The sequence below is a fragment of the Cibotium barometz genome, chromosome 62, assembly GCF_041138505.1.
Source record: "Cibotium barometz isolate CiBa-2024 chromosome 62, ASM4113850v1, whole genome shotgun sequence".
NCBI lineage: Eukaryota > Viridiplantae > Streptophyta > Polypodiopsida > Cyatheales > Cibotiaceae > Cibotium > Cibotium barometz.
This window is the reverse complement of record NC_141107.1, coordinates 5,614,035-5,638,003: the sequence shown is the minus strand read 5'-3', so window position 1 is coordinate 5,638,003 and position 23,969 is coordinate 5,614,035. Positions and strand designations below refer to the sequence as shown.

General features: G+C 38.3%; 1 protein-coding gene across 1 annotated transcript; it reads left to right on the top strand.

Annotated features, from left to right (window-relative positions):
- Positions 1-21,543: 21,543 nt before the first annotated feature.
- Positions 21,544-22,317, top strand: LOC147604064 (uncharacterized). The gene is made up of 2 exons (XM_086795594.1): positions 21,544-21,680; positions 21,774-22,317. Exons 1-2 carry the CDS (start codon positions 21,595-21,597, stop codon positions 22,048-22,050), a joined length of 363 nt encoding a protein of 120 aa, XP_086651720.1. The 5' UTR covers positions 21,544-21,594; the 3' UTR covers positions 22,051-22,317.
- Positions 22,318-23,969: the final 1,652 nt, after the last annotated feature.

The following is a 23,969-nucleotide window of genomic DNA, read 5'->3' as shown; positions in this document are numbered from 1 at the left end:
AAAGTCAAAATTTGGCCAGAGACAGACTTTACAAGATTATAGAGACTCAGGGAAGGAAGGCTGTAGCCAGATGAGCACAAGAAGAAGCAGTAAGGCGTTTTGAAGAGCTTGATGCTGCAAGGATGGTAAGAGAAACCACTATTTCCGACCTTCTCACCACCAAGGACTCGCGAATACAAGAGTTGGAACGCCAATTGGCCATCCAATAACGTAGCTAATGACAAGAACCAACAGATGAGATGCGACTACTCCTTGAGCGAGCTTCAGAGATAGGTTCGTTTTGTTGCCATAGTAACTTCTCGGGCCCCTTCTCAAACTATGACTCTCTTTTTGTCTACACTAACCCTCTCTCTACTTCAATATGATATAAACCTGTCTGATGACTTGAGCCTAGGAGAACTAACACTAATTAAACAAAACACAGAACGTGATGTTGATCCTACCATCATCATGGGAATTTTTCAGGGGGACTTAGTACTAAACTGATCCTTCCTAAAGATATTTACTTTTATCCTTTGCATCCCATTGTGCTCAACCTTCGTAGTTGGTGTCGGGTGCTATAAAACTCTGACATCCTCGACAACAACGTCGATAAATTAGACCTATTTATTCTTGATGATATTCCTGAAACACTGGCCAACTACGAGGTTGTAGCTCGAAGTTATCAATGGATCATAAGCCATGGGTGGTTAGAGGTATATAATACTCACCAGCATTTAAATCTATGTGAGTCCTCATTATATCATCCTTTTGGTATTCTCAAATTATATCAAAATATCCACAAGCATCTAGCAGCTATGTTAACCACCGTACTTTATAATTTTGATAAAACACATATTTAGTATCCTAACATATCTCCAGAGGATATCACTGAGCTACAAGACTTTATGAAGCTCCACAAACCCACCCATCCACCCCCTAGTTCAGAAGAAGGTCAAGAAGAAGCATCCAGATCATCCTTTAATCCTACTTACCCTAAATATTCTAATGTCGCCCCAATAAATTACTTAATCCATATCCAAGTGCTCCGCCTAACTGACAAATCTCAAGCCGATTTTATATTTTCTACTCTTCTTTCTCAACCCTTAGAATTTTCCACTAACACTCTTGCCCCTGAGGAGTTGCCGCCGCCTGGCACTTGACCCATCTCCACCATGGCCAACTCAAGAGGTTAGTCACACTCTACCACAAGATACAATTAAGCCCTTTACTGATGATTCTATTCTTGAGTCCTTGTTTGTTGCAAAGTACGAAGGTTTCATAAGATCTGGGAATCCTCTACTCAAACCAAAGCTCATGTTCAAGGTGTTAATGCAAATAACACCCTTTGAACCTACTCGGCGGATTCTACTTGAAGCTTACTCAGATGTCACACCAACGAAGCAGCCGTATGTACCGTACCCTTTCCGAGCACCAAGATCAGAATTGGAAGAGCTACTGCCTTTGGAAGAGCTACTGCCTTTGGCTGGAGAGGGTTCGTTATGGTCCAACGTGGCACGACACACAAAGCTGGCAAATCCATATTTGGTAGATTTGTTGGAAATAAGGTTGTTACATTTATGATCAGTTTTACTGCTTCTGCACAGGTGGAGGAAGGCTAATCCAGTCCACACAAGACGGGGTTATACAATGATTATCACAGATGATGCCAACCCCAAACTGGAGGATTTTGGTATACAGCCGGATTGGAGGATTTTGGTATATAGCCGAATTGGAGGAAAGCGTACCTTACAATTCCAAAATACAGCCATCAATATATGTGTGCACCACCAACGCAGAGAGTAGATCCTTTGTACATGCCACTAAAGAGAAGGTGGACACCATTTAAGTTTCAAGAGGCAAAGTAAAGAGATTCACATGTCTGCTACAGCTTCCCGTATTCATGCCCAACAACATTTACAGATATAGGAGAGTAAAGAAAGTAAATGCTGAATTGGATACATGCATGGCGCTATATTCTAGACCTGGCAATTGTAGCTAGTGTTCGATTCGTGAAACTGCTTGTGGTTTTGATAGATCAACCCAAAGAAAGATATGATGGATATGGTGCTGATCAGCTAAAATTCAACATGAATCAAGGGCCAAGTGACAGAGGCATGATATTATAATATCATCACCTAAGGTGTCTACCATCATATATGCATGTCACATTCGAGGATATGGTCGACATCAGGTACTGGAGATCACACGCTGCATTCTGAAGAATCCTGAAAAAACTTTAGTTGCGCTGGAACTTTTATCGTTAATGAGTTCGGTGACCAGGTCTTTTCGACCTCGGTAAAACAGGTTCTGGATAGAACCTACATCAGGTAGGGGGGATGTTAATCCCATTTTGGATTAACAAATATGCTCCTCCATTTGAGGACATTAATAAGTGTCATGAAAAAACACTATAAAAGTTGTATATTATGAGATATTGGCCACCCAAGGCCTTAGTTAAGTTTTGGGTGCCTAAGTGTAAATAAGGGCCAATTGTATATAAGGCATTTTCTTATGAATGGACACAATCCCCCTTTGTGCTATGAGAGTTCTTGCTTTTGTCTTGAGAGAGAGATTGAGAGAGAGCATTCTAGCACACTTGTGCCTTCTCTATACTTCTATGTTGCATGCTTGTATTGACGAGTGAGAGAGAGAGTGATTGCCTTATGTGGTGGTGTGAGCGACTCTACGGTGACAGCATGGAGGTGGATCTTGGAGGATTGGAGCTTCTCAAGTGAGCTTGGAGACCTCAAGGGACAAGCATTAGTAAGTGCCCTACGACAGTTATTATGTTCTATTGCTCTTTCCAAAGGTGAATGCATTGAGTTTCCTCTTGGAGGTGTGGTAGCCCATAACAAGACCATGGTGATAAGATATTGTGCAATCTTATCATGCCATGCTCTTGGTGCCTGCTTCAAGCCATACAAGGTGTTATGTAGCCTGCACCTATAATCTAGGTGACTCAAATCCTCATAATAACCACAAGGTGGCTGGTTGCAACACACCATATAAGAACACATTCTTTACATCCATTTGATGCAAAACCCAACCTTTTGATGCAATAATACCTCATAGTTTCCATCTTGGCAATGGGGTTGAATGTCTCCTCATAATCAATGCCGTAGGTTAGAGCACAACCTTTGGCAACCAATCTCACCTTGTACATGCTAATACTTCCATCTGAGTTTAACTTTGTAGAGACCTACTTAAATCCAATAACCTTTTTACCCTCAGGAAGCAAAGGCACTAATTACAATGTCCTATTTACATCCACCAATGCAGCTATTTCTCTATCGCATGGGCATAAGCACGTTAACGTGATACACTTTTCATGTTAATAAGAATACAAAAGTAGAACCTATTATTAGCATACTCCAAGGTAGGAAGGATTTAAAAAAAAAGTGTGATGTCACTTTTTCATGAGAGCACTCCACTTGAAGTAATTATTACATGTGCAAAGGAGTGGATCATTGGGCCACTCCTCTAGTAGTGCAAGTCTATTTTTTTCTCTCTCTCTCTATTTCTGTGTTTTCACTTGCAGCTACATGCATAAATGATTTTACTTCGACGGATGATAGAGAGAGAGAGAGAGAGAGAGAGAGAGAGAGAGAGAGAGGGAGTGTTTCTGTGTGTATTTGTGTGTGTGCACCCAAAGTTTGTCAAGGCTATTTATGCTAATAAGGTAGCTTTAAGTGCTAGTTAGCATTGATTATACAACTTCTATTAGAGATTTATATATGACAAAAGAGCAATTGTAAATGCAAGAGAACTTTTATTGGGCCACTGTTCTACTCCCAGACTTTCTGCTTTCGCTCTCACTTTATCTATTTTCACATATGTATGCATGCGTAAATGAATTAACTTCTGAGAGAGAGAGAGAGAGAGAGAGAGAGAGAGAGAGAGAGAGAGAGAGAGAGAGAGAGAGAGAGAGGTGCACTCAAACCTTGTTAAGGCTATTTAAGCTAATGAGGTAGCTTTGAGTGGCTAGGATGTATTATATAGCTTCTGTCAAAGCTTTGTATGCTAAACTATAAATGAAAGAGAGATTTGGTTATCTGTTTTTCATTTGGGTGCAACATTTTAATGCTCTATTTTTAATTCATGTGTAGGTCATTGGGTAGTGCCAAAGATTAATTACCCAACTCAAAATAGGTTTTGCATGTGAAAAGAGGAATTCAATACGAAGTATGGGCTGAGATTAGAGGGTTTTGATCCAAAAACCCTCAAGGAATCAACTTTGACAGAGCGTGAGTGGCTAAACATATTCAAGTATTCCATGAAGGATGGTGAATATTGCATCATGCAATGCTATTTGCAACAATGTGTATGAAGACTGATGCAGTTTCATTATAAGGTGTACCAGCAAAGAGAGCCTACCAACAAGGAGATTCCAATTCATTTTTCTTGGGGTTACATAAAGGAGTTTGGTGTAGTTGCTCAAAAGTCTGGGAAGCAAATGACTTTCAACTGGGCATGCTTTGCAGAACAAGTTATTGTCGAGCTAAAGGATAAAGGCTACTTTGAGAATCACTTGTTGAAATGGCGAATAAGAAATTAGATGACAACCCCTCTATAAGGGTCAGGCGTCCAGCCATTCGAAAACACGAAAGACAAGGCGGGCCACAAGAGGCCAAGTATTACTACACCTTCGTATATAATGAGGAGGATCCCCATTTATGCACTCTGAAGCCCACAAAAGGAGGCATTTCCTAAACTCTAGCACACTCAAAGTTGAAAAGCTTATGGAGCATGTAGAGAAGAATCTGCACAAAGCTAGAGCTGAGCTTGATGATGTCATAAGAGCTTTGGAAAAAGCAAAGATAGAGGAGAGAATTAATGAGAAAATGAGCGAAGCCGCTAAAGTTTTGAGAGGACAACTATTTGTAGTGGAACAAGAATTGAGCCACTTGCCTCAAATTGAAGGGAAGGTGAATATGTGCCAAATCAAGCTTCAAGCTATCATTGCAAATGCAAAAATAACATTGTTACTACTAGGCTGTGATCCTAATCCATTGAAGGAACACAAATATGGAGAGTGTGTTGTTGACAAAAATCTAGCATACCTAATATTGAAATGGCATCCTATATTTCTATTTTCTAGGCTGAACTTATGGTGCAATCTAGCCATGTGCAAGCGCTTCTTTTGTTGTGCCTACACCTCGAAAGGAAGCAACATGCTACACTGGCCAACTCTCAATCTCGACGGTATCTGTAGTGGATGTGGTTTCCCTTCTTCAAAACAATGAAGAAGCATTGATGCTAGTCATCTTGCCATGCAGGCCCAGTTACCACCCGATGTGCTTTGCATGTGCATGCTCACTGGGGAACGAATGCAAGGCTTTTAATTGTAAGAAAACAATTCATGCAAGTGCTAAGTCCATGCTTAGCTTTCAGTGTTTTTTTAAAGCACACTAAACTTGGGTAAGGTTTTAGTTTTCAATATCTTTGAGTGTTATTTAGCCAACTTCTACATGCTAATTAGTAGAAAGTAACTGTTGCTAATTAGTATAAACACATGTTTCAACCTACTGCCATTAGGTGCTAGTTAGCATTTGTTTGACCTTAAAAGGTGCTAGTTAGCATTTGTTTGACCTTAAAAGGTGCTAGTTAGTATAACTTTACTTGTGCTGGTTAACATGACCAGTGCTAGTTAGCTGGCAAGTATGCCAATTGTTACCAAGTGTGGACTAGCACTTTGCATAGTTAACATGTGTGTTAGCTAGCACTTCGTTGTTTTGAGCTATTAACTAGTTATTTGTATTAAGTTAGTAGCTATTAGCTAGCTATCAGTCAATTAGCACTATGTCTACTTTTAAATAGTGTTAACTAGTAGTATGTGTTTTGCAACAGGCATTGACTAACACTTGACTAGTGCTAGCATGTGTTAACTACTACTAGTATGTCTATTGTTAACAATGTTTAACTAGCACTTCAGTAGTGCTAGCATATGTTAACTAGAATTTTGTCACTGTTAAAGTAGTGTTATCTAGCACTTGACTTGTGCTAGCACACATGTTAAATACCACTTTGTCTACTATTAACAAGTGTTAACTAGCATGTGACTAGTGTTAGTAGATGTTAACTAGTTGTCTGTCTAATGTTAACAAGTGTCTAGAAATTTACCTAATTGACATGTGTGTATCAATAGTTTTTTGAGTACTTGTTACCATTGGTTTAGGGTATTAAAAGCATTGCAAATGAAAAGCTCTCCTTTTTTTAAAGGTGTAGATGCTAAATATCATGCAAGGTCATGGAGGACAGCAAAAGAATCTACCACCATTGTAGAGGTCAACTGGTAAGGGTGAGGGGAAATCCTCAAAGGGTTCGGGTCAAGAAGAAGATTCACCTACGTTTTCGTATGTGGTACTGCCTAAGTGTGTCCCTAATATAAAGGGTGTGATGGTGGACATTGAGCATGATGAATTCAGCAGAATGTTCGAACATGGTTTTGCCTTTAACAAGGGTTACATGCATGTTAACATTAGTGAGGATGAAGGGAAAGTGTTAGAAGCTATTGACACTGGTACCAAAGAGGCAAACGTTGAAGGCACGGTTGATAAACAAGGTGACGTCCCAGGTGATGACAGTCCTGTTGAGAGGAGAATGAAGTGAATGGTGTCTAAGAAGAATGCTCGTACTATAGTACTTGGCTTGGAGATTTTTGCACCCAAAGAGCTTGGAAAGTCAAAAAAGGAGCTAGTACCTCCTTCAAAGGATCCTTCTCTTGCACTAGACCAGGTTGTAGATCTAACAATTTAGCCCAAGGATCCTCCACAACCTACACATGTGTAAAGAAAGCCTCAAAACCACGGACTTGTAGGAAACTCTGAAATGTTAACCCCCATATATTTGAAGTTTTTGCTTGAACTCTCTTTGTTGCTATCTGTTTGTCGGTAGTAAGGAGTAATATCTTTGTAATGCAAAAGTTATCGTAATGGAAACTCTGTTATTTCCCTACATTACATTTTTTACTCACTCCATCTTTACATTCATCTTAATTTTATTACATCTTAATAGATTTGCCTCCTTTTTTTTGATGAAAAACTTGAGCTTGCTCTTTAACAATAGAAGAAACTCGTGACATTGCATTTCTTTGCACACAAGATATTTTCTCTTCTCCTTGTTTCCTTGCTTGTCAAGTGTCTCCACGCATTTAAAAACTTCATAGTAATACTCTTTCCTCCCTTGTTTCTCTCAAGGGGGCAACAAGCCAGTTTCTTCACACCATGCTCTTTGCAAGTGCCCATTAGACACCCCCGCGGGGGTGGAAGGCTGCCTCAAGCTGTTTTGAGCAGATTGCTGACTCCCAAAGCTGTGTGATGCATGTGAAAGTATGCAATGAAGCTAAACATCGCTCTAGTTGGTATCACCACCTACACAAACCGTGCACTTACATTGACATGAAGCTCTATGGAGCTCGAAGGATTGAGATCTCATCTGGTTGTAAGCATGTTTCAATAAGGAGATTTGCACATGGTATTCACAACATCATGTATATCTGTCCTTTAGCTTACAGACAAAAAAAAAGCTAAATTTACACATTTAGATGTTGTGCTTTAAATATATGCAAGAAATCAACCTGCCACCACTAGACAATAAATTCTAATAAAAAAATGCATTACTTCTAATAAAATGTTGCAAAAGTTATTTAGTACATACATGATGGTAGAAATGCTAACTAGCCCTTTAAGTTTCAAGTGCAACGTTGGACTCAAAGATGTAAGTGCTAGTTTGCACTCATAGCTATAGGTGCTAGTTAGCACTCATAGCTATAAGTGCTAGTTTGCACTCATAGCTATAGGTGCTAGTTAGCACTCATAGCTGCAAAGTGATAGTTAGCAGTTAAAGATGCAGGTGCTAGTTAGCACTCAAAGCTATTGGTGCTAGTTAGCACTAAAAGCTGCATGTGCTAGTTATTAGCACTCACACCTGCATGTGCTAGTTATAGCACTTAGAGATGTAGCACTCAGAGATGCAGGTGATAGTTAGCACTTAAATTTGCAGATGCTAGTTAGCACTCATATCTGCAGGTTCTAGTTAGCACTCAAAGCTACACGTGCTAGTTTTAGGACTCAAAAGCTACAAGTGCTAGGCAGCACTCAAATCTCTACATCTGCTAGTTAGCACTCAAATCTCTCATCTGCTAGTTAGCATTCAAAGCTATATTAGGTGCTAGTTAGAACTAAGAGATACTAGTTAGCTCTAGGTTCTAGTTAGTAGTAAGAGCTGCTAGTTAGCGTTAAGAGATACTACTTAGCACTCAAAGCTATAAGTGCTAGGTATCACTCAAAGCTGCAGGTGCTAATTAGCATTCAAAGCTGTAGGTGCTAGTTAGCACTAAGAGCTGCTAGTTAGCACTTAAAGCTTTAAGTGCTAGTTAGGACTCAAAGCTATAGATGCTAGTTACCTTTTGGTGCTAGTTTTCTTTAAGAGCTCTAATAGCAGGTACTAGTTAGCACTCTTAGTGATAAATGTGTTAGTTAGCACTCAGAGCAGTGCTAGTTAACACTTAAAGATGCATGTGCTAGTTAGCACTCAGAGGTGCATGTGATAGTTAGCACTTAGAGGTGCAAGTGATAGTTAGTACTCAAAGTTGTAGATGCTAGTGAGGACTCAAAGCTATAGGTGCTACTTAGCACGTTTTACAGGTGCTAAGTAGCACTCATAGCTGTAAGTGCTAGTTAGCACTCAAAGCTGTAGGTGCTAGTTATTAGTATTCAAAGCTATAGGTGCTAGTTAGCACTCAAAGCTGTAGGTCTGATGCTAGTTAGTTCTAGTAATATAGGTCTTATGCTAATTAACACTCGTAATATAGGTTTTATATTGGTAATTAGCAACTTAAAAGCTAGTTAGCTCTCAAAGCTATAGGTGCTAGTTAGTATTCAAAGTTATAGGTGCTAGATATCACACAAAGCTGTAGGTCTTATGCTAGTTAGCACTGGTAATATAGGTCTTATGTTGGTAATTAGCATTGGTAGTATAGGTCTTATGTTAGCACTAATTTTTGAGGTTATACCTGAGGCTCATCAAGAAGATGAAATGGGTGCTTGATGTAGCTCTTTATTCCAACTCTCATTCGAAAAACATCCTTCTTGTTGGGGGAGACATGTTTCTTTAATTCCCAAAAAGTGAACATGTAATGTGTGCATTCCCATTTTCATACCTTTTGATAAAAAGATAACATGCATTATATCAAACAATCTAGACAAATTTGTTTAAAGATGAAGGAAAAACAAGTCCATGATACCTTCCCAAAAAATGTTATATTCTCTAATATTATTGCAGAGTAAATAGAGAGAGAGAGAGAGAGAGAGAGAGAGAGAGAGAGAGAGAGTCATCCAAACTGTCAAAAGGAAGTGGGGAGGGAGGGAGAATATTCAAGAATTAAAAAATCTTTAAGGAAAAAACTCCACATGTAACTCTTAAAAAAAAAGAAGGGAAGTGTATATTAAAATATTAGTAATGAAAACAATTCAAAAATTACACTCAAGGCTGCTTGTCCATGGACATTGCTTTTTCGTATCAAAAATTACACTCAAGGCTTCTTGTTAGCAATGTCCATGGACATGCTTTTTTGTATCACATTAATATGCGTTCCCACGTATATGCCGAACAACATCCTCAAAGCATGTGGGTTCAACCTCTTACACAACCTTTGCCATATATGCATAATGGTGAGCTACATAACTGTCATACGTCAATCTTTGAGCAAGGTTTTGACCCTATCCAACCTATATGGTTATGGATTTGTCCTTGGTTTGGGGCTATCTTAGCCTTCCTTGCACTCAATGTCCTAATAGTAGGTGGAATCCTAAACTCCTCATCAAGACTTTGATCTGAGCCACTAGGCTCTCCATCAACATATGAATGCCATGCTGACATGTCAAGCATACCAAGAGACTCATCAACCTTCTCTTTATGATGCACTTTGTTAAACATATAGGACTAATTTTCTGACAGCCTGCCACTCCATGCTCTATACACACCCACTGTAATAGAGGACTCTCTTGGTCTACTCACAATGAGACTATGATTGCTGACCCGTATTTTATGCAACCACTACTCTTGTGCATTAGTCCCAATTGAGTCTTCAACATTAGTATACCAACTTCTCATCTCATCAAAGACAATATCCTTGCTCACCCTCATCTCACGTGTGGTTTATAACATATGTACCCCTTTTGCTCAAGGGAGTAACCAATGAATACACAATTTTTAGCCTTTGGATCCAACTTACGTAGCTCATCAAGAATGTGTATATATGTAATGTATCCAAAAACCTTTAGGTGTGACAAATATGGTTTTCTGCTAGTATACTTCTCTTGTGGAGTCACACTATACATTGTTGTTGTGGGGTCCCTATTCATAATGCAAATTGTAGTCGTAATTACTTTAGCCCAATAATGATGAGGCATGCTCTTCTCAGCTTTCAATGCACGAGAAAACTCTGTAATGTGCCTATTATGCCTTCAACAACACCATTTTGTTGCTGCAGAGTATACCTATGTGTGAATGCCTCTGAATTCCATGCTTTCTCAAGGACTCATTGAACTCATTAGAGGAGTACTCTTCCCGTCTATTTGACCTAAGGAACTTAAACTGTAAACTTGTTTTTTGTTTAGCCAGCATTCTAAAATTCTAAAAGTAAGTTAACACTTCTTTTTTCTCTTTCATAAAGTAGACTCACACCTTCCTTATGTGGTCATCAATGAAAGATACATAGTAACGACATCCTCCCATTGATGTAGTCTTTGTTGGCCCCCATACAATTGAGTGCACCACGTCAAGTTCTCTCTTGCTTACTTTATGAATTCCATCCACTTTAAACTTTGGAAAATGTGTAACAATTATTAAATTCTACATAGACTTCAATCGCTTCTCATTTACATGACCATGCCAATACATTTGTGCTAGATATCTATATCATCCACAACACTTGCATCTTGTGCAAACATAGCTTGGTCAACATTTCCTTCCATGGATCAATCTTTGCCCACTATGATGTAGGGGTTTCTATTTGCCTTGTGTGTTTTACCTTGTGTTTATGCTTTGAAAGATGTGGCATGTCCATGATGTCCTTTGCTCCATGAGTTATGTGTTCTCTGCTATCACAAAGTCAATGTACTTTCTGCTTTCACATAACTTTTTGGCCATGATTTATCCTCCCTTATGAAATATCATTGATAACTCTAACAAAACACACTGGGTAAGAAGTCATCATAATGTCATGCTCTTTTGTATAAAAGAAGCCCTAAAAACCTAGTTTTATTATTTTGACTATACTTGAGATCTAATCTGCACGTCGCTACTAAACCAGAATCATATAGGTGTCAAGGATCTAGGCCGTGAAAAACTAGTTTGGATTTCACATAGCATTTGGTGTGTAGAAAGGGTCGTCATTATCTTTGAGCTCACATCTTTGAGCTCAGCTTCAACAACATTGTCAACATTATCATTGATTTCTATATCCCTACTAAGTATCATTTCCACACAGTGTAATTTTTCATACACTTTGTAGGTCTCAGTGATCTATAGGCAGCCATATTGGTTGCATTCAGTGGATATCAATAGTATCTACAGGTAGTAGGATATTTGCATTTTGTGTTAGAGATTAGTTATTTATAGACAGAATGGAAGGTAGTGATGTATTTGGTATGCTTTTCACTAAGGATAAGTGGATAAGCTTGACGGGACTAACTACCCATAGTGGTCCTATATGATGCACCATGTATTGGTTGCCCAAGGGATTTGGAATGTTGTTATTGTCATTGAGGCACACCCTATCTCGTCACAGCACAATAGCATAGTACATGTACTTTGGATGGTGATACAGTTCTGATGTAACTATGGCATCCACCTCTACACCTCCCATAGTAGCAGAACAAGCTAAGTGGGATGGTAGGGATGCATATGCACATGCATTAGTGGAACTTTTAGTGAAAAGGAGCATTATTCCTCATATTTTCTCATGTAAAACTGTGAAGCATGCTTGGGATGTGCTTGCTGCACTTTACTAGGTGCATGTAACAAGACATGAGTGGCCTACGTGGGCATGTAGTTAGAGTCCGAGTATATGAATGAGGAAGATTGATGAATTCCTCACAAGGATTAAAGATCTTAGGGGGCAACTGTGGCATGTAATGATGAGGCCTATCCGGATTGTTTTTTAGTGTCTCTACTGTTCTCATAGCTCTACTGGATTCATACTAGGGTTTTGCATCTACACTTTGGCTCATGATGAAGGGTAACCACAATGCCCTTACTTTTGATGAGTTGGTTGTAGTGCTCTTGCAAGAAGAGAAATTCGACAAACCTAACTAATATGCATGTGGGAGATCATGCATTTGCTGCTAGTGAAAAAAAGGTAAAGGCAAAGCCTTTTCTCAAGGTAGCTCTATAAGCTAAAGTCAGAATCACCCTAGTCTTTAGGAAAGGATGTCAAAAACAGGGGTGATAAGCCTAAGAAGAAAGAAAATGCAACTACTATCGGAAGCTAGGCAATTACATCAATGAATATAGAAAAAGATTGGTCCAGAAGCAGAAGATTTAAGCATGGCTGTGGTTGATGAATCAACACTAAGTGCTGAAAAGAAGGAGTTAGAACTATGCACATGATGATTGGGCATTCATTGTGCATTATAGTTATGATCCTTTTATCCATGATATATGCATGTCAGTGTGATAGATCAGCATCATGTCTCATACTTTAATAGTGGTGCTAGCAGCACCACTATAACTTTAAATGTGATAGATCAGCATCATGTCTCATACTTTAATAGTGGTGCTAGAGCAAGCACTACTATTAAACTACTAGCACATTACTTCTCAATATGATTCAATTTTCTCACTTGACTATGTTCCTTAAGGAGGAACAAGTAGGTTTATGCATTGGTAGGTTGCCAAGTGAGTTTGGTAGCTTTTACAAAAACGATCAACTAACCCAAATTTAGAGCAAATTTAGAGAAGAAGTGATATATTTATAGATACTAAGCTTATATCAAAGCTTTATCTCATAAAGCTTTTAATATTTGATTTATTAAGCAAAAAATTTATGAAAGCTTTACTATTAAAGCTTGCCAATGCCCAACGCCAATCATTAGAAAGCAGCCCACTAAAGAAAATTCAGCATCTAATATAAAAATAAAAAAAAACATTGTAACTTATAAAGCTTTTAGATAAAATAAGCTTTGTAATAACAAAGCTTTTAAGCATTAAATTAGTAAATCAGCTGAAAATTCCTCTCTCCCTTAATTCATGTCTCATGCAGCAGCCGGTCTGAAAAATTCCTCATCTCCCTTAATTCGCAGCTCGCCGCCGGGTATGAAGGAGAGAAGCCGCTGCGGCTGCCGCTGCCGCCGGGATACGAAGGAGGGAGAGAGAGGCAAAGGAAATTATATATATATATATATATATATATATTTCTCTAAGCTTGCGCCCAGCGCAGCGTAGAGGAGGAAAAAGAAGAGAATAAAAATTAAAAGTAATTTTTTTTTTGAAAACAACTTGAACAATTCTCAGCCCTCTATTATAGAAACTGAGCAAAGGGAAGGTTTAACAATTCTGCTTATGGCTTTCCATGCTCCTCTGCTTGCTCTTTCAATCCGTACAGACAGATTAGGAAGAGGATTAGTGAAGAGGAAGGTGGTTTCATGGTTTTGGGAAACCCACTAATGGTTTTCCACCTAGTTTTACCCTTTGGACAATAGATTGATGGAGATTGATTACCCAATGGTCAAAAACAAGCTTATTTCATACATACATAAACAAAAATCACTAAACGTGTTCTTCTTCGATTAAAATTCAAGAAAAAATTACCAAAATCACCTCTGTTTTTGTCTCTTTCACCTCTTTTGACCGCCTTCAAGAAAATTAAATTACACCAAAGCTATGATACCACTACAACCGGACCTTTAATTTTCTTGAAGAGTAATCAAAAGACTCATAAAAATTATATCAAATATCAAACAACTACTTGAAATAAATTGAAAATTAAAGCATATGACAAAACATAGAGCAAGAGAAAGAAGTACATCACCATCAATACAAGGCAACACAAGACTAGGTGCAATCTTCCCTCCCAACGTGAGTGGCTTCTTCTCGCGTGGGTATTTTTATATATTCCAAAAAGTAGGCTTTCAGCCAAAAATAAAGTATACATCCATATTTGGACTTTGCCATTTAATTAGCCTTTGTCCTCAATTTTAGCCTTTGTTCTCAATTAACCTTTGTCCTCAAACCTTCTAAGGTTTGCACTATCTTTCTAATACAATAATCTAACTTGTGCAATAATGCACATTACAAAATAAATCAACTAATGCTCGTACGCACACTGTACAATAAATTGACACGTGCACACACACACATTACACTGATGTCAAAATAATATCAAATGCCATAGTACAACCACAAAATATTGTGAGATCTGTCCACACGCCATGACTCAATCCACCATCCGTGCGACACCTACCAATATTATTTTTAATGCATAAAGTGATGCCTAAAAGAATTTTTTTATTATAAAAGTGTTACTTTCATCAAAATTGATTTTTATGCTTAAAATGATGCATAAAAGAATTTTTTTAAATATAAAAGTGTTACTTTCATAAAAAATGATTATATGCATAAATTGATGCATAAATGATTTTTATATCAAAATTAGAGTTCTCTTTAATTCTATGTTTAATTCCATAAAAATTTGATAAATGAATAAGTAAATACTCTGAGAGAGAAATTTCTATCGTTTCATATTTACTTGGATTGTAATGAGAAAATTTAGAAAATCTATCGAAGTTGGAATTTCAGATAAATGATTAATTTATTCCTCATCGAAATTCGTGATTAGTTTAGAAATCAGTTAAGTGAATATTCAAGAATGAAATTCAGTAAAATATTAATTGAAATATCACCCCCTTTCGAGAAAGGTAGTTCAGGAAGAACCTTACCAGACTCGAACCCAGGATCAGACTTTAACCAAGACCAAACTCTTCGTCAGTTTCAAGGAAAGACGATGTGACCACTTTAGGAAAATAAGCTCAAATCACCCACCAAATCTGAAACTAAGTTGAGACCCTTTGAATTGATATGAGGATCAAGCTTAAGAATTCGAGGAATCATGTTTGGAATTCAGACCTGCGATCTAGAAGTCTTGGATACGGATTTAAGATATACTCATTGTATTCAAAGAAAATCAAAACTGAAAACTTGCATAGAAACCATGTTTTCTTAAAGGATTGTCTTATGCCAAAATGCTGGAGGGAGCATTTGGTATATGTGTTTTTCTAAGGGAAGTTTGGTTGCAAAACAGCTGGTGGTGGGGAGTGTTCAAAGGATAGCTCATGCGGCAAAGCCTGCCCAGGTCACCAGCCTCAATACGATTAAAATGGTGCGCTTCTAGTGCGATGAACGAGGGCCGACGAAGCAGTCCCTAAGTGAAGTGCTAGGACACCTAAGAAGGATCCTGAAGGGTTCTGACCAGGCGATGCACGGGCTCGCGGTGCCGAGGACACCCATGCGTATGTCATGGAAGATATTGTATGATGGACCAATGTTTATTGTAATTTGTTACTACATCTCATTTTGCTGACCAGCTGGTCTCAACACGGAGAGTCCTGAGAGATACTATTTTTGTTGAGAAACAAGGATTGGATGGAAATTTTGAGTTATGACGTCTCTAACCAATAATTGTTTGTCAATGGAATGTTTTATAAGTTAAAGTTTAAAGAGGAGTGTGTGCGTATCTGTATTCTAAAGCAAAAGTTAAGAAAGGCATTCAATTATGGGTGGGTGAGTACTTGTCTGTTTCTACCAATTCCAGTGGTTGTTGGGAGGTGGCTAACCCATAGGCCGAGGTTGGAATCAGTAGAGTTTTGATAATAAAATTGAACAATAGGAATACGCTTAGAACTTGAATAGTTAAATAATAACCTGAAGTCTTCTCAAATGAATAGATCAACGGCTGTGCCTGATCTTGAATTAGGAAAAAAGCATTGCTTTCTTCAAGTCAAGTCAGTGATAGTTTTCCTTCTATCGGGTTTACTCAGGTGAAGGATATTTCAGTATCTTGACCTCGTTAGAAAAATTTGTTAAGAAAATCAAAACGGTGGAATCGTCCCCGTTTCCCGATCTCGGTTTTTGGAATGACCACCAGCTTAGTCTCTTGCGCGGAAATTCGAGGGCGAGGCCCCGAGTTGGAAACCTTGCCCCGCGCAAGAGGGAGCTGCTTCCACTGCCAGCAAATCGGGAATCCGGTGCACGGAGGGGACAGTGGGATCTCCCACTTTAGCACTGCCAGGTGGTGTGTCCAACCTCCAACATATCAGCTAATTGGTCCTACTGCTCCGAGTAGACAATGTCATCCTAATCCACAACTACTATATTATTGTTCTCTCTATCAAGCTCTAGCTTATGCAACTTCCATGGTTATACATGGCTTAGATTGATGCACTTGTCCCAAGATTCATCAAACATAGAAGGAACAAAAGCAGACAAACTTCAAAACAAAACTTGTGTAGGGTCTTTGTGACTAAATCCCAAAACATAATGTGTTTTGCGATTACCTTTGACTGTTTGGCATCCGTATGCATTGCTCTTGTCGACATCATTAATCTTCACCTCCACAAAAAGCCTTTGCTTTCCATCATCTACCATCTTCCAAGTCAACCATTCAACAACATCATGGGCATTCTGTAGCTTAGCACCATTTGCATGTTAGAGCATGCTTTATCACAGCACCCGCACCATCATGCTCTCCCTTACCATGCCCAGTACCAAAGTAGTTCCATAGCATTTGATTGTTGGTTAGTGAATAGTACCTGTAATAACCAAAACAACAAAATTTTATTGATTTTAGAATAATACTAATTTTTTACATATAGAGACTGTGCTAAAATAGTACTACTGTTTATTATCTGAAATATAAAAGACGGATTGCTTCTTTAAATTTCCATCCTCCTTCCAATAGTACATTTGTACCAATATTGTACAGTGGTCACTATACCAATATTGTACACTGGTCACTATACCAATGCATGGACTGGATTTTGTTCTGCACCTTGAAGGTATAATTATTGGCAAAGTCAACAACAAACATCACCACATTATCTGGCAAATTCTTCAAGCATACTTTGAATTGAGAATTTTGCCAGTAACTTCAAAAGTTATGGGAGATGAACACATTCAAATGCTGCAAAAACAGTGAGATAATGTCTTTTGCAGGTCTTGTAGACTTGTTTTATGCGTTTCCTTATTTGACCTTTTCATATGTCCTTGTCTTTGTAATCCCCACAACAATAGCCATTTGATCCCACAGATTTTTGATTTGCGTGATAAATGCTTTAATAGCTTCTTCTTCAACAAACTTCTCAACATAATCTACCACATAAGAATATAGCACAGCAAATAGATAGATAGCAAAACTAAGTAAATGGACAATGTAATAGATAGAGAATTTAAAAAATTCTGAGATAAGTACAATGTGATGGTGATGTCCACCCATGCGCTCTTAAGAAGTAGAGCTTAAATGGCGTTCTAGACAGACTCTAGATGGAGGAAGTATTGAGTGTGGAGGGTGTGGATACTCACAAACATTGGATACCTTATCTTGTGATAATTGTGTCCATATATAGTGCTACAAGTGGAGTGATACATATAAAATGCGAACGTTACGCGATATAGATGCAATCATCGCACCCATGCACTCTCAAGTAGAGCTTAAATGTCGTTCTAGATAGACTCTTGATGGAGGAAGTACTAAGTGTTGAGGGTGTGGATACTCACAAACATTGGATACCTTAGCTTATGATAATTGTGCATATATAGTGTTGCACGTGGTGTGATAGATGCGTATACAATGCAGACATTATACAATATAGATGCGAGCACCACCCGTGTATTAAGAACGTGGCCAAGACAAGTGCTAGTTAGCATTACTTTTTATAATGATTTTTGGATCCAAAGATGACCTATAATGAAAAAATTCATATCATGCTATACATCATTGGAAAGCTCTTGAAGAATAGAATCTTTATGTATAATCTCCAAAAAAATCCAATTTTATTTGCAAAAATTTTACCACATGCCCATTTTTTATATGTTAGAACTACTAAAAAACACTGCTAAAAACCTAAAAAAGTGTAACACGTTGACATGCTTCCACCCACCAAAGACATGTGCACCAATGGCCTCTCCTCGTAATGGGGACCTATACAAATATGCACCAAACATAGATGTGAGATACATGCTAAGAGGTAGGCAACATTGAGTGTATACTAACAACAATATTCATATTCCTAGGTGAACCCTGTGTAAAGATACATATTATTATGTGTAACGATTATGAAAGAGCTCATAAAAACAAGAAAGATAATATTTGCAAGGATGAGCCATTATTCAAGTTATTGTTGTTATATTGTATACACCACTTTTACTTTTAAAAGTGTACTTGTTTGTGAGTAAGTCCACTTTTACCTTGTATTAGCTAGTGGATTTAAGAAAACAAGTTTTCCTTTCTTACTAATGACTCATGTATTCTGAAACATCTATTCTTAGGTGAACCCCTGAAAGAGTTATCATATTCCTAGGTCACCCCCCCCCAAAGATTTATCTTAATTTTGGAAGAGCAAACATGTAATAAAAATAAGAAAGTTAATCTTCACAAGAATGGCCATTATTTAAGTTATTGTTGTTAACACTTTTACTTTTAGAAATTGTACTTGTTAAAAGTGTACTTATTTCTAAGTAAGTCCTCTTGTACTTATTTCTTATTAAGTCCTCTTGTACTTGATTTTAGTTAGTTAATTTTTTAAAGTTTTCCTTTCTTACTATGGACTCATATATTTTAAAATGCCTATGGTTTCTAGGGATGATAAGTTATCTATTTGTAACCATTGAGGTGTGCTTAGCTAATAATGTATGTTATCTATTTGTAACCCACTGAGGTGTGATTAGCTATCAATGGATGTTATCTACATGTCATGTTTTGATTGCTAATTTTCACCATTTGAAAGTTGCGTGAAAAGTTAAAATCATACCTACAATATTACTTCCTATGATAAGGGTGAAGGTCTCCAAACTTTTCAAGATTGATAGGCTATAGAATAAACACCTTAAAATTCTATAACTTTTCTTCAATTTTCTTTCCTTAGTTGAAGCTTTTACACTTAAATTTTCTTTCCTTAGTGAAGCTTTTACACTTTTTTTTTTTTTTGCACACTACTTGTGTCACACTTCATTTTTGTTAAAATTTAATTGAAGCAAGCATTATAATAAAATTCCATTACATGTACTTGATGTGAGCACTCCAAGAGTAGGCCTAGAATTTGCAGGTTGTGGCACCCTTCCAAGGGAGTTTCCAATGCATTCCATTGTAATTCAATCACATGTAATTGATATGATCATTCCAAGATCAAGCATAGAATTTGATGAGTGTGGCACCCTTCCAAGGCTCTTCAAAGGGGGCTTTCATGTATCTTTTGTATTGTGAGAGAGGGTATAGAATTTTAAATGCCACTAGGGTAGATTTGAATCCAAATTATATTGGTTCTCTTAGAGAGGCAAGGGCTTTATTCTTGATTAGAAAGAAAAGATTTTACCGTTCCAGAAAAAGACATAATTTTCATTTAAATTAGTAGTACGTTAAAAGAAATAGAGGCATGTACAAGTGTAAATATAGAAAAGCATGCATAGTGGTTCAATGGTCAGTGGTCCCAACAAAAGTACGTCGTGTACTTTGCAAACCAATATTACCTCACTGGTACCTGAGTTTGTTCGTGACTTAATCACATGACACAATGCACCTTTTTTGTTATTTTATGGCATATAATGAGAGTAAATATAACTTTAAAAAATGTTTCAAAACTTGCCAAGTTTGATAGGCTACAAAATAAAAACCTTTAACTTCTAGAACTTTTCTTCAATATTACTTTCCTTAATGAAGGTTTTGCACTTTTTCATAAAATACATTTTTTGCACACTCCTTGTGTCACACTTCACTCATTGAAATGTAATTTACCATCACATGCGATTTGTGTGAGAATTCGAATCATCACATATAGCATTCAAATACAATTTCGTCGCATGTAACTAATGTGAGCATTGCAAGCATATGCCTAGAATTTGAAGATTGCGATGTTCCCAATGCATTCCAACCATAGTTGCTTTTTGACAGGCGTCACACCTGTTTAGCATTTTGGCTGTAAAATACTTGCAAAATTTTTAAATGCTCGTTAAAAATTACACTAAAATGCAACAAAAAAAAACTTGCTACATTTCACCAAACCCAACACTTTTGAAGGGCAAAGGTGCCTATCAAAAATCAAGCTTGATTCCAACACTTGATGTAAGTGGCATTCATAAAAGAAGGGTGATACTCAAGTGTTGGGTTACTTTGAGTGGCTAACCAAAAATAAGGTAAAATCGATTCGTTTTGATGGGTACTTGGGATGCTCAAATGCTACGTTACTTTGAGTGGTCGTTAAAAAATAAGGTAAAATGTGAAAAAAGGGGGGTGCTATTAAACCATCAAATTATGAAGGTAATTTTTTTTTAAAAAATAAGGTAAAATATAAAAAAGGGGGTCACTATTGTGTGAGAGAGATCGATATATATTCGAACACACGCACACATACCCACGTTGCGTAGCCCTGATGGCATCGAAGCCGGGTCCTCTCGTTGGAATCCAACCATTCTACCAACTCAACTATGCGCTTATGGGTTCTACCAACTCAACTAAACCTTGTCATTATGAAAGGTGACCCAATCATCCTTGGGTACTAAGTGAAGTTGTAATTAAACCCTTCATTAATAAGTGTAGCCCAAAGGTGCGTTGGAATCCAACCATTCTACCAACTCAACTATGCGCTTATGGGTTCTACCGACTCAACTAAACCTTGTCATTATAAAAGGTGACCCAATCATCCTTGGGTACTAAGTGTTGCGTTTGTAAGAAGTTGTAATTAAACCCTTCATTAAGTGTAGCCCAAAGGTGCGTAGTCTAGTGGTAAAACGATTGGGTCCCATTATGGGGGCCCGGTTCGATGTGAGTGAGCTACGGGGTTGGTTGTGAGGCCAATGGAGTACTAACCAAACCCGCCATTATTAAGTGTTATCTAAGTAAGTTGTAACCAACACGAGTAGTGCCATTATGAAGGGTGACCCAATTATCCTTGGTGGGGGGTACTAAGTGTTGCCTTTGTAAGAAGTTGTAATTAAACCCTTCATTAAGTGTAGCCCACGGCGGGCGCGTAGTCTAGTGGTAGAACGGTTGGGTCCCATTATGGGGGCCCCGGTTCAATGCAAGTGAGCTACGAGGGTTGGGGGGTTGGTTGTGGGCCAATGGAGTAATCCACCTTCACACTCCATCCAAGTTCCCACTAACCAAACCCTTCATTATTAAGTGTTACCTTAGTAAGACCAACAGGGGTACTGACGAGGGGTACTACGAACGAAGAACGCACTCGAGTTTTCTATCCGACGCGATAAGAGGCCCCCACTCCAACGAGGGTATCGTGTTTGTGGGTTGTTTATAACGTTGAGCAGGCAGTCTCCTTTCTATCTTGCTCAAAGTTAACAACACTAATCTCAATACCTAGCATCTCTAAACGACGCAGAGCGCAACTAATGGCACGTTTCCTCCCCAGAACCCACGTGCTGGCTAGCTCTGCAAGAGCCGCTTTGCAGCAAATTGAGCTGAGATCGACGCAAAGGTGCGTGAATTTTCTCAATTACGTCTTCAGAGATCTACGTGTAATGTATCGTCTGTCATGGGTGCTTGCTTCTGTTTTGTTTAATTCGTGCAGATTGCTTCGCAAAAGCTCAGGGTCTGCAGAGGCAGCTGAATCCAGTCTAGACCACCTTGAGAAGAAGCCCTCCTGCAGCTCTACGTTGTCCACTGCTACCTGGTGGGGGCCGGATCCTGCCACAGGCGTCTGGGTTCCCGAAGGCCAAGAGCTTCATACGCACGTCCCGCTTCACTTGAACGACTCTCCTTCTTGCAGGGATCACGATCAGTTAGCCTGGTTCCGAGAAGACGTCCATCTGCATCCCGCCGAGGATCATCGCCACGCTATGGCGTAACTTCCTCCTGTTTTAGCATGCAACCTTCGCCAAATAAATTGAGCACACTTCTCCTTCAGCCCCTGTGTGTGTCTGTGGGGGTGGGGGCGCGCACGTTTTGTGTGTGTGAGCGCGCGTGAGAGAGACGAGACAAGAGTGCTTAAACTTATTGATATAGAGAGACCAATCAACGGAGAGACCAGAACCCAGGTGGGTCCATGTCATCCCAAGGGCAATCCCACTAATCTAAGTTTGTTTAGAGTGCTATTTGTCTATCTGCCTGAATTTTTTTTTTAAAAGTTGGGCGTTAGGAAGCGGGCTTAGTACCCATGGGACCCCCCTTATCCCACAAAGCAGGGGCAAGCTTCAATCGGTACACAAGGGTGAGGCATCAATCGGGGTAGCCAGCAGGGTTCGAACCCATGACCTGGGTTTTGACAGCGAAGCACCTTAACAACTGAGCTACAGCCCGATGATAAAATTCTGATTAGCCTTAATAAACGGTCCATATTTTGCCCATTTTGTTCTTAAACTGCTTGATGCGGATTTTTAAAAACTGGTACAAATAATCAATGATGTCTTTCCCATTTAGATCCCATTTAGAGGAAAATAAATATTATGAATAATACAACCAATAAAACCTCCACACTTTTACATTGGGAGTAGCCAGGGGCTTAACTTTGAAAGCCTACCCTAACCTGCAATTTTGAAACCAATAAAGTGGCTTGTCCTTCAAAAATTAACCCTATATATATGTGTGTGTGTGTGTTTCTCTAAAATAAAAAAAAAATCAAAATAGTGGCCTTCTTTTGCAACACTAGCTTCTCTAGAAGGTCGGAAAGGCCAAGGCCAAAAGCGTATATAAGTCTCCTACTATTTAAATTTTTTTTTAAGGCCTTCCAGCGTACATACATTTTTCTTTTTATAAGGCCTTTGCCTAGCCTAGGGGGGCATTTTTCTTTTCAAAACTTTACAATGCCTTACAAGCCCTAAGTCTATCTAGCTTGGGGGGCCATTTTCTTTTAAAATTTTTACAAAGTCTCCTTTTCTCCAAAACAAGAAGATATGTTTTAATATGACCACTTAACACAATGCAATATCTTGGTTGTTTTATTCATATAATTAGGGTAAAGATCCTTCTCCAAAATAAGTAGATAGGTTTTAATGTGACCACGTGACACAATTAACCTTTTTTGTTATTTTATGCCTTAGTGAGGGGGGTAAAGATAGCTTATCTTTCACAACCTAGGAATATAGATATTCGAACAAATGTAAACTTATTTGTTCCTCATTGCTCTGCCCTTGTTCTACAATATCTTGGATTAATATTGTTGCATAGAAAAGAGGAGGATGTAAACTTCAATTGCCTTACTGCAACTCTCAATTTGTTTACGAGTTTTTTTGGACTTCTAGACTCTGGCTTATTCATTTCTCATTAACGTGGTATTCTCTCTATTTGCCAAACTTCTTGACTCTTCTACACTTGGCAGATTAAAATGTTGAAAGTTGGTATTTGATTTTGGATGTCCATCAGCCATGCATGCCCATTATCCAAGCTATTTTTTTAAGGGTTTTGAAAAATATTAAATCCTTCCAAGCGTAGAATAATCAATGATGTCTTTCCCATTTAGAGGAAAATAATCAATGATGTCTTTCCCATTTAGATCCCATTTAGAGGAAAATAAATATTATGAATAATACAACCAATAAAACCTCCACACTTTTACATTGGGAGTAGCCAGGGGCTTAACTTTGAAAGCCTACCCTACCTGCAATTTTGAAACCAATAAAGTGGCTTGTCCTTCAAAAATTAACCCTATATATATATGTGTGTGTGTGTGTGTTTCTCTAAAATCAAAATCAAAATAAAAAAGTGGCCTTCTTTTGCAACACTAGCGTCTCTAGAAGGTCGGAAAGGCTAAGGCCAAAAGCTTGGCTAA

Bases quoted from the DNA above. Each gene is read 5' to 3' on its own strand.
- LOC147604064 (XM_086795594.1), top strand. From the start codon at position 21,595: ATGGCACGTTTCCTCCCCAGAACCCACGTGCTGGCTAGCTCTGCAAGA. The intron at 21,681-21,773 runs GTGCGTGAATTT...TAATTCGTGCAG, and splicing joins GAGCTGAGATCGACGCAAAG to ATTGCTTCGCAAAAGCTCAG.